This window comes from Leuresthes tenuis, unplaced genomic scaffold (genome assembly GCF_036924035.1).
Source record: "Leuresthes tenuis unplaced genomic scaffold, fLeuTen1.0.hap1 SCAF_9, whole genome shotgun sequence".
NCBI classification, from domain to species: domain Eukaryota; kingdom Metazoa; phylum Chordata; class Actinopteri; order Atheriniformes; family Atherinopsidae; genus Leuresthes; species Leuresthes tenuis.
In genome coordinates, this window is record NW_027325363.1 from 7,573,739 (window position 1) to 7,586,111 (window position 12,373).

The 12,373-nt window shown below is 37.6% G+C and overlaps 1 protein-coding gene across 1 annotated transcript in view; it reads right to left on the reverse strand.

The window, feature by feature from the left end:
* The window catches only part of LOC140314083 (SR-related and CTD-associated factor 4-like), a 28,607-nt gene that overhangs the window by 1,023 nt on the left and 15,211 nt on the right, over positions 1-12,373 (reverse strand). The window contains exon 17 of the mRNA XM_072392117.1: positions 173-311. Coding sequence (XP_072248218.1) covers positions 173-311 — 139 coding nt within the window. The remainder of the gene's footprint in view (positions 1-172; positions 312-12,373) is intronic.

Below are 12,373 nucleotides of genomic sequence, written 5' to 3' on the forward strand. Positions count from 1 at the left end.
AGAGGTTATATTGATCCCTGCAAGAATGGAATATCAATAAGAGCCAGAGAGTGCAAATGTTCAGAGAAGCAACATCAAACCAAAACAAGTCATATCCATATCATGGAACAGCAATTTCATTTTCTGCTTTAATATTGGAAATATGCACCATCATTTATTGTTTAAAACTTACCAGCTGCCAGATTTGCAGGGTCAAACTCTGTGGGCATGAAAGGAGCTCCTCCTGGAGGCATCGATGTTGGGGAAAGCATGATGGGGCTAGGAAACGCATGTGGACTTCCAATTGGTTCTGTCTGTTGAACTGTTGGCAACTGAAAGACAAAAAAACACAATGGCATCTCATCAAAATGAAAGTTAAACGAGCCTCTGCGAAGCACACTGAAAAAAAGACAATGCATGTACATGCTTCGATTCCACAGCATGACATATCTTGATGTGAGGGAGAAATATATAAATCTATATATCTGATATTTATTACTGCTCTGTGCTTATGTTTTCAATGGTCAGCATGAAATTACTGTAAACTACTGCAAAGTGAACTGTCAAATTAGACAAAACAAACTTGAAATGTATTACAACAGGTAAAAACAGTACAGAACTGTGAGTTCGAGGCTGTTCAGAGATCACTGACTGCAATCCTGAAGCTTATGGCTAACCGTCTTCATTTGATCCATTCTGCAACATCTTCAGTGTGGTTCAACACCCCTTTTACTTGTATATATATATATATATATATATATATATATATATATATATATATATATATATATATATATATATATTTAACAAAAGTATTTAATTTCTGTTGTTTTGGGGAAAAAAAGCCCTTTCCAGTGACGAACGTACAGCACGCAGCATCAGCAGACACTATATATTATATTTCATGGACAAATTATCACCTGGGAAAGAAAAGAATAAAAAGATGATTGTAGAAGCTATTTGCTATTTGAACATTAAGAATTGATTGTTGGAGCTGTTGTGGACTGCTGAGACAGACTAATTACTGAATTTTATTCTATCCTTTCCATAAGTCGCTTTGTGGAGTCTAAAGAGGATGTGACACATTAATCAAACCTTAATTGATTAAATTGAAAGTAAATGTTTCACACACTCTTGCATCTTTCAGTGCTGCAACAGAATAATGAAGGATGAAGATCAGTATTTGTTTAAAATACTGCCTTCAAAGCGAGGGTGCCCCAACTTGGCATATGCCTTTTATTGCTTACTCCCTCCTCTTCTCTGTCTTCGCCTCAAGCATTTCGGCTGGGAGAAACTAAGATGCGAGTAGTCAAGGAGAGAAATTAAGGAAACAAACTGGTAAATCAGAAAAGGCAAAGCGGTGTAGTCATTTCTATTTCAGGACTTCTGGCCAATGGTTATAATTATTCTGTAATATTTTAACTGGTGTGATGTAAAGTAATTAAAAAAATATATATAAAAGGTTATAAAAACAGAATACAGTATTCAAGTTGATATGGAAAAAATAATATATTTAGCATGCTACAGGTGTTGCTCTAGTTAGTTTTGAGGTATAATGAGTGAGAAATATCTAAAAATGTGTGCAAGATCTTTAACAAATCACAAATCACTTTTTATTTTCTTTCTACAAACTCTCCATAAATCCATGACAAGTGATGTCACTGACAGTCACTGAGCGCATCAGGTTTAAACAGCCTGCCAGATGATGCAAGTTTAGAATAGAATAGAATAGATCTTTATTGTCACTGTTGCAAGAACAATGAAAAGCAATTCAGCAGCTCTCTGTATGGCAGCATAGATGAAAAGAAGTAAAAAAAATGACACAGTTGTAAATTTCCCTGTAAAACCACAGAGTGAGTGCAGCGTGCAGTCAGCCTTTATACTTTTACACTTCAAATTCAAACTCAAAACCTACCTTTTCAAACCTGCCTTTTCCCTATGACTTCATTTAAAATGTGTAATTTTAACCTGATTTCGTTATCATTGTCTGTGTTGTATTGTTTTTAACCTATGTACGATGACCAGAGTGTCCAGAAAGGCGTCTATGAATAAAAAGTATTATTATTATTATTATTATTATTATTATTATTATTATTATTATAGGTGCAAGTCTAACAGTCTAAAGTTTCTGTCTGTTCATGATGTCAAGTTGCCTGCAGATGCCAGACTCTTCAGCAAAACTTTGCTCAGTGGTATCTTTACTGTGTGAAACTCCAAAAACAATATCAGGACAAAAAATACATTGAAATACACATACTGATCCACGTGTCCAAAATTCTGCTGCAACATCTGATTTATCTTGTGTCCGAGAGAAAAAGTAATCCACCCCTTTTATATGATGCACCCCACTCATTTAACAAAAACAGAATCATTCTTCCCAACAATCTAAGCATTAGCACAGAAAGTCTTATTTCCAGCGACTACCAGCTGTGGTAAAATAACAGATAAGCTTTTCACCTGTTAAGTGACTGTCTCCAGGATCCTGACAGCTCTGGAGACAACTACAAAAGCTGTTTTGAGTACTGAACCTGATGAATAGACATGTTGCATCGGCTCTGAAAGTGTTAGCAGGTGTGTATGAAGTAATGAACATATCTGAAGACGGATGTGATCTGAGAACTCTTTGGGTTCCGAGTCAGTGCGATTCCTTGAAAGACGATCAAACCCACATATATGTATATCTGTGTTCTGTGTGTGTATGCAAACAGATGCACACATTATATATATATATATATATATATATATATATATATATTTATACACCCATCAGCCATAACATAATGACCACTGACAGGTAAAGTGTGCAACATTCATTTTGATTCAATAAAAACCTGCATCCTGGACTTTTCTTTGGCACCTACCTAAACATTTCTGCAGACTAATCACCCCCCACAGACATACAGTATGGCAACATACTGACGAGCAGCTTTCCACAGAGACAGCACTGAGAAAAACAGCTTAGGAAGGGTTAAAAAAGCATGATCTCTAAACTCTCTCAAATACACAAAGACCCTCCTCACAACCCACATGGACAAAAGGATCCTGGTACAAGACACTCTAGGGCACTTTCAGATATTCTTTGACCCCACCTTTCACCCCACTGGTCAGGGCTCTTTTGGCAGCATGAGGAGAGAACGCTCTATGTCAGGCAGGTGGTCCTAATGTTATGGCTGATCTGTATATAGTGGTGTAAACCTTTTTTTTAACCCTTGTTGCTTGTCCCTCACAGCAGAATTAACAGGCTTTTTGGTCCTGTATTCAGTCTTAGGCTCAGGTGGTTATTGCTTAATCAAGCCAAACACCCACAATGACATTTCAGATGGCTAAAAGTCAGCCATTTTAAGCATGGAAAAAAACGTTTAGCTTTTAATGCAATTATTAAATACATGTCGAGCCTACTAGTTTTGACTTAACATCGGTAAGTTCTTGAGTGTTTTTTTTTTTAGTCTAATTTAAACAGTATGAGTACACTGAATGTTGTAGTTTCTTGCTTTGTGCTTACTTTTTGACAGGTTGTTTAAAACCCAAAATGCTTGTTTAAAAATCCAGTCGCAAGAAATGCTGATTGCAACATTTGCCCAGGTTTGTTACAGAGGTGCCTGATCACACATCTAATTCCACCGCAAATATTACATCTTAAAAGTTCAACAGATAATATTTTATACCTTAATAAAGCAGCAAACAACTATTTGCTATGAGATAATGTTAGCGCTGTAGTGAAGATCTTACCAGAGCATGCAGCCTTGTCCCTCTGTGTCCCTCGCTTCCTTCTCATGCTATGCAGCTGGAACGACCATGCATGCATATTGTGTACATGTGAGTCTCCTAAAGCAAGCACAGTTCGAGGTTTTCCCCAACTAATTAACCATGTTCTTCAGATGAAAAGTCTCCAACAAAGGGGTGGATAAAATCAGAGAGAAAATCTGGGATTTTTCTGAGATTTAAGAGATGTTTGAGGGACTCCATGTTAGGTTTCACTTTCAATTTTGGTCTAATTTGTTTTGGTCCGAGTTGCTGCAGCTTAAGTGCAATGCTGAGAGGTGTCTAAGGTTGTTTGTGACCTCTTTGAAAAGCCATATTCATTAAATAACCCAATAACAGATACAATACCTGACAAATATCTGAAGAGTTTAGTAAGCCAGCTAACATTTGCATCACCACTGGTGTTGACAACACAACCACATTTCACAATTATGGTTGAGCCTGGCAACTAAGACAACAAGTTAGTTTTCCCTTACACTGCCAAATGGGCATTTCTATATAAAGATTTAGGAAAAAATATACAAATAAATGAACACATCTGTAACACTTTTGCTGTAATGGATACACACTATGGCAGAAACCCAAGATAAGCTATCAGAAGAAGCAAGGAAATGTGAGACTCGACAAGAGTAAACACTGAAGTGACATTTCCTTGCTGGAGGTCTCTGAGAAAACCAGGAGGCAAGGCAGATTATCTCTCATCATGCTACTTGTTGCTTTTGGTAAGTAATATACAGTATTGGGCATGAGTTGGGCATTCTTAAGAGGTGCTCATATTTACTTTTGCTGTGAAAAAGGAAGTTTTTAACCAAAGAATCCAAAGTGAGCAAAGCTCTCTCGAACAACGTTGCTGTGGACATTGAACGTGTTGTGCTGAGTTGTGCTTGCATGCATCCCCTGAGTGCGTGCTCAAATGGGAGCTGGCAACCTTACATTGTTTTCTGCACCAGTCACAGACATAAATACCATATGTACACCTAATGCAATTGCATTAGGTCAATTACATGACATGGAGTTATAGGCGTGCAGAACTAGGCATCATCACTACCACAGAGTGACACACACTGGCAAAAGGTAGCAAACCAAAACAAGAAGTTTCAGAGAAGACCAAACAACTGAATATGAAGGGTTTTATAAGGGCAAGCTCACAGCCTCTGCACCAAAGCTGTCTCCTGCACCGCTCGTGCTCCCACACCAGATTTGGTCACACAGCTCTTAATCTGTTTTCTTGGTTTCTTTTAGGCATTTGAAATGTTGCTGCTTGTCTCTGAGGCTGCATTGTTTCATTGGCAGCTGAAATTAACCTATGATGATGTGATATTAATTGTGAGTCTGCAGCATTTGTCACTGGGCTTCTGTTCTGCTAAAGTGCTTTCACTGGAGTGTGAAAATGATCAAACAAAGTAGGTCATGCGTTAAATAGATATTCTTTGTTGGTTTATCTGTTTGATTTACAGTAATTTGATGGTAAAACAGTTAAATGCAGAGATGTGTAAACATTTGCTAAGACGGGCATGGTGCCCCTGTTCCAATATGTCATCGCACTCCAAAAACTATGTTCCATATTAGGAGCATTCAGAGATGGTCATAAAAATTAAAAAACAAACAAACAGATAAATGAATACAAACTAGTGAACTTTGGAAATATGAACTTAGTTCACTAAGCTGACAAATTCAGGTTTAATCTATCTATTTAATCTTTAAGCCAGTTCTTGTGAAGTTCTACAACACTCGTTCATGTGCTCCGTCACATATGCTTTGCTTGGCTCTCTTGGTAAAGTTGTCAGCAAGTAGATTTAGGAAAAGATCACAATAATTTCAACAACATTTTAGCTGCTGATATCATGTCAGGTCCTATTGATTAAATTGATGCCAAAGTTGTAGCAAATCTGCCTGGGCTAGCTTGCCACACTGTCTTAACTTTGCTTTGCACAATCCGCCATTTTACACCATATTGTGTCTGCTTCAGTAACTGTTGGATTATCATGTCATCCTTCTCTGTAGGCTGGGAATAAGAGGTGGTTGAAGCAGTGGTTAATTAGTTACTTTTATGCAAATGCAGCATTACAACACATCAATTCACTCTAGACATTGACTTTAGTACATTACAACACCAGCATGTTTATCCTGTTATGTCATTTATCAGAGACAGGAACATAAGTTATAACCTTATTTTTATCATCTCTGCTTCACAGAGGAAGCCTCCATTAGCCACCTGAAAAAGGTTTTGGTCAAATTTGGCAAATCCCACACCAAAGTCTTAACTGCGCAACCTTTTTAAAGATTCTCCTCTACTTTGTGATAAAATGGCCCTGTGATATTAACAATATGAATTATGTTGCCAAATTTTGGTTCTTTGGCCTCAAGTTTTAAGCAAAAAGTGAAAATCTGGGTGGTACAGATAGCTTCTGTTGTCAAAGCAAGCTTCTTTAAGCTTCGTCCCTCAGCCAGAGTTTTCCAGCGACCTGGAAAAAGTCTGTCATGCTTTTATCAGTTCAAGACTTGATTATTGTAACGCACTTTATGTCGGTGTGTGCCAGACTTCCATTGCTCGCCTTCAGTTAGTCCAAAATGCTGCAGCTTGTCTTTTAACCAACACATCCAGATGCGACCTTATCACCCCAGTGCTTTCGGCTCTTCGTTGGTTCCCAGTTCATTTTAGAATTCAGTTTAAGATTTTAATGTTTGTTTTTAAAGCCATAAATGGCCTTTCCCCATCTGATCTCTCAGAAATTCTTACTCTTTGTAATAACGAGAGGGCCCAGAGGTCTTCAGATCATTTCATTGAGGTCCTGGTACAAACGATGGGGTGATCGCTCTTTTGCTGTTACTGCTCCCAAGATGTGAAATAAGTTACCTCCCAACTTACACACCATTGTCGACCCGGTACTTTTAAAATCTGAAAAACTTATTTAATCAAACTGTTTTTTAGTACTTAGCAGCACTTTGACGCTGTGACATTTGCACCTGCTTTTTACGTGTTTTACATGCTTCTATGTTTGCTATTTTATGTGCTTTTTTAAAATGTTTTTATTCCTGTTTTATTTTCACTGTTAAGCACTTTGGTCACATTTTGGATCTTGTAAAGCCCTAATTAAATAAATGTTGATTGATTGATTGATTGACGTTGCACATGTATTGATTTCACACTTATGCCACATTCAGACACGTAGAAATTGTAAATCAGAAAAATAAATAAATAAATTCATATTACAGTTAAATCATTTAAATTTTTTTCTTTTTATTTTTTTGTGAGTGTGTTCATTAGAGGTATCGTAATATATTAAATCATGCAGCCCTATTCTTGTTAGGTCCTTTAACATCACCCTACCTTGTTTCCTGACATTTTTGGTGGCTTCTGGTGGTGTCTTTGTTGCCTTCTTCAGTGAGACAACAAATTCCCATGAATGGTTGTTCATGTGCAGGTCTCAGACAGATTTGCTTTCACAACAATGGCTTTAAATTGCATCGGTTTTGATCTAGTGTTTGACTTCCACAGAGAAGTGCTGTTTTTTTCCTAATATATAATCTTTATATCAAAGCTTCAATTCATTTTAATGAAGGGAATCTTCTGGTCGTGTGGGGGTATTGCAGATTGGTGAACCTAAGTGTCCAAGCCTGTGAACTTTGCAGAGATTTATGAACAACATGAGTAGAATAATTAATCTAAGATGTTAATTTATTACCATCTACGTCTTTCTACCACATATTCTTTAATGCAAGGGCGACACATCCTTATAGGGACATTTACACATTGCATAGATATGGCCATCAATACCAATGTGTGAACACCTAAAAAGAAGGGATATGAGAGACTCGCAGACACATCCCAGGCTCCAACTAAATGCAAGCCGGCTTGCTTGATAATCTGGGGCAGGCAGCCGGAGAGGAGCTGGTGAGTAAAATGCTAAACTCAATAAGAGCACAAGAGATAGAAATAGGACTGTGAGCATGGTGGGACAGCTATGAACTGCTCATGAAACGGAGCAGAATTTGGTTAATTGGTAGAACACCGATAAGTGTTTTTTTGTTTCCAGTATGCAACATTACAGTCGGCTCGACAGACAGAAGCTGTGAAGAGAAACTGCCAGGTCACTTCAACAACTAGGTGGGCAAACAGATTTAATCACCAAGAGCTATTTGTAAAAATAAGTTAACCACCATTTGATAAAAGGAATCAGGAGTTAAGCCTAGTGAAAAGTCATCGTGTGTGACCCCTACGGCATATCAACTAAAATTAAATCCAATAGCTTTGTGCTCATCGTTAAGCTGTTTAAGGCGTTGTTAAAAATTATTAGTGAATAAAATATGTCTGTTTTATGTTCCAGGTGCACTGTTCATTTGAACAAATGTATCTGGAATGCTGGAAAAAAGATGTTATCAAAACATAATATCAACTTTCAGGCCATGTTACTGTTAGTGGTAGTCAAAGATTACCTGGAATCTCTAACAAGTAGGAGTCATGTAATCTCTTATTCCAAATTGCATAAAAACAGCAGAATATGTTACACAGCTAGTTATGCCTAAAAACAGCTCCACGTGGTCCACAGCCATGTTTGTTGTGATATTTCCTTCCGTGACACGACTGCATGTCTCCACTATGTCCTGCAGTGTTTAGTTTTCATTTTGTCATATTTTTTACCTAATAAACTCATAACTTATTTGGGAGAGCTCATAGATGAGTTGCTTCTTTATGCAAGGCGTTCTTTGCTAGACATTTAAAGCTAAGCATGGAAACAGAAAATACTCATTTTCAAAATTTCATTGGCTATTTGATGCTTTGGTCCTTAAAAAGCTCATTAAAGTTGGCTCATTGTAAACATGGCAGAAAAGGGCCATGACCTTTTGCACAGTACTTAAAGCAGGTGAATGTGAGACACCTGTCTGACTGGAATCTGTGCAGTTTAGCAAGTCTGCTGAGGTGAAATTATTGTTGAAGTCCCCTTGAGAGAACAGAGCAGTTAATGTCTGCCGAAGTCACACTGATCAAATAACAGGGATGTTTGCTGCAAGCTCTGTTTGCCTCCTCTCCACTCATTAGTAGATAATCCAGACCTGTCCAAATACATGGTGCATTGATGTGAATGCAACAATGATTACGATTAAGTTGGTGTTCCATCCTGACATCAATGTGCTCTAAAGAAAACAATGGATTTTACAGCTTCACGTTTTGCCTCCTATATGCTCCATCCAAATGCTGATATGGACAATATGCCTAAACATAAATGAGCAAAGCGCAATATAAATAAACATTTAAACTCATGAAAATAATACCATCAAAATCCAATAGCACTAAATACTGACCCTTTAGAGTGTATTTCTCTCCAGAGACTTCCCTGTTTGCATTTTCCTTTCTTTATTGGGCAGAGATTAGTATGGTTTTGGGCTGCAGTCTCTGATAATTAGGTGTATACAAGGCAAGAACACGAAAGGGTGTGAGTAACTGGGAGCCAATTTTTTGTGATCCAAAGCCAAATGCTTTAAAGAGTCCAAAATGTCACCAACCTTCCTTTTATTTTTGAGCAGATGACACACTGATCGCAGTGAGGAAATTCATAAAGTTCCCTTTGTCCCCGATAAATGACTATAGATTGTGGTATAGAAATCAGGCTGTATATAACTGTAAATTTAAATATTTTAAAATATATATATATATATATATATATATATATATATGTATATATATATATATATATATCTTCCCTCTGTGCAATGGTAGTCAAATAACAGAACAAAGCGAGTAATTATATAAGCCATTTCTGTAAAAATGTTTTCCTGTTAAATAAATACAAGATGCCAAAAGTCAAACAGCAAAAATAGGGTTCTACTTCTGTCCAGTTATTTCACTCCTTCAGCAGAAAAAAGGACAAAAGCTGCTGTATTTGTCTGCAGGTTAATACCAAAGAGAGAGGCAGCCAGTTCTTGGATCCATGATGACCACACTGATTCTCAATGCCTCAGTCACTATAATTCACTTGTTATTAGTTCATTCTTGATTGGACGACATAAAAACAATTTATGCGGGCAGCCCTTATAATTATTCATGAAAATATAGCCTACAGGCAAAAAGTTTCATTTAGCATCACTGAGCCTTTCGTTACCTTTTCCTTCATCCCATAGTAACGCCAAAGATTGAAAATCAGAACCACCAACAATCTTTTTTTTTTTTTTAAATTCTCCCAACTCACCTTTGTTAGGCGTCATGTGAGTCTGATGTTGTCCATGGATTTAGACCATTGTCGAATTGCTCTATGTAACTGAAGAGTTCCTCTTTCCTGGTAAGGTCACCTAATTTGAAAATGACTGACAAAAGACGACTGCCAAGAATTTTAACTGCACTACGAGTTGTTGGAGTCAACATGAACCTAATCATTGCTCAGACTACTTCGATCTACACCACTTCACTGATAATACAATTATCAAGGACCAGAACTCCAGGTTCAATGCATCATGACACCATCCCCCTCAGGCATTTTAATTAGCACTTCTGCCTCTCACTCAAATTCAAAGATGTTGTATTTCAACAATAAAAATGGGTTTATGGAAGTCAAAAATGCATCAGCTTAGTGAAAACTTACATTCACCACGCTAAATATTTGGAATAACTATGCCAATTACCATGATTTAGCCTAATTTAATCACAAAAACGTATCTCCGTTTTAAGTGCAGTGATTCTCACATCTAGCATTTTTCATATCATATTAGAAGATTTTTTTCAATAAAAGCCCTTACTTGAGTTACATCCCATTAGGGCACCTGGATAAAAATCATTAGGATTATAATTCTGCTCCCCTTAATTATGTATGCAGTTTATATCATTGTCTGATGCCCTCATACGTAGATAGATAAAGATGAAATTGTACTTTATGAAAGCGAACAGTACGTCTGTAGACAATTGTTAAATGAAAAATGCCACCACATTAAAACCACCTGCCTTATACAGTCTAGGTGCCAAAGCAGCTTTGGCTGGTTGGAGTACAAACTTAAGACCTCTTGACCTCTGAACCAAGTGCCCTGGACTGGAATGTCCATAGGGAATATTTTAGGTCCTGTGGGATTCCAAGTCTGACCTTTTTGAAAAGAGCTCTTGCAAGCACATCCCACAAAAGCTTAATGTGACTGGGATTTGAAGAATTTGGAAGGCAGGTCAACTGCTTGGGATCTGGGGCACCTCAGCAGCTCAACGGGCAGAATGTGGACCCAGTATACAGCAGTCGAACTCCTGCTGACGTGCAGGTAGTACATTTTTCTTCAAAACTGTTGTGAAAGTGTTTAAATGATCGCTAAATGATCAGAATCATTTTTTTCACTTTGGATATTTACATCATACCAGTACTTAAATTGGAAAAATGGGCTGCCATGACATTTCTGTTATATATGGTCCAACTAATCACAATTCCATGTCAGACAACCTGTAAAGCTGACAGATGTGCTGGAGTGTCTTGTGACATTTCGTGTTTGGTTACATAGGACCTGAAACACCATGAAATAATGAATCATTTAGACTCCTCTGTAAACAAGGCACAGCACATTTTGGGTCTGAGGTGGCATTTGTACAGTGCTGCACATCCTTTTGAAACAAATGGTATCAGAATTGTTCTGGTCTCAACCCCAGGGGCAGTACGTATATACAATGTATACGCACAAAAATCATTTGTAAACCCACACCACCACCACTCCAGATACAGACTGATGTTCAAATAAGGAAACAAGTGCAGTGAGAATGTGTACCTTACTCATACTTTGGACCATAAAGGAATAGCTTTTAGGGCAGGTAGAGGCTGAAGCAGATATGGAAATTAAGGTAAGTTGTATACCAGTATAAAACAGGCGAGTCCGTTTCACAGAACTGCCTACGTATGGCTGTTCTGCTGTTACTTGGATTCAGTCAATGCCTTTGTAAAGTGACAGTTTCCGTTTATTTATGCTTGTTCTGTCGCCGATTCAAGAAGTCAGACCACCTAATGAAGTGCATTTTTTCAGAAACTTTTTCAGTAAAATTTCCATCTGCAAAGTCCAGTAACTAGTCCTGAAACATTTTTATGTTGCAAGGATTGAGGGAGCACCAACATTCATTCAAAAACTAAAGATGGAGGTCGAATCAGGCTTCACCAAACCACTGCACAGTAACTGAGCTCTATAAAAGAACCATGCATACACACAGCTTCATCAATCTGAAGGGAAGGACAAATATGCGCAGCATTACAGCACGTTTTAGTCTTGTTTCAATACAAGGTTATGCATTTGACCTTATAGACATGAAAGTTAGGGTTTTTATTTTAATCTTATTTTTTTACACTGTGCCTTTTAAGTGTCCACCGATACTTCTAAAAACTAATTCACCCAGATTTAAAAAGTTGCCTGTGGCCACCTCACCAAGAGTTGTGTCATTTGACACAAGACTCATTCCCACACAAGACAGCAGGAGGGATATCTGGCATCTTGCATCATAGTAGGTGACACAGAAAGTTACGTTCACTTTCTAAGATGAGAGAAAATTCACATTTTTACAAATCTCCATCCAGCAATCTTCTGTTAGTGCGTTAAAGTGTCAAGCAAAAACTTTTGAGAAGTTAAAAATGCTGAATGTGGTTTATTTTGTTGGCTCAAGCCCCATCACCCCACTCTGTTA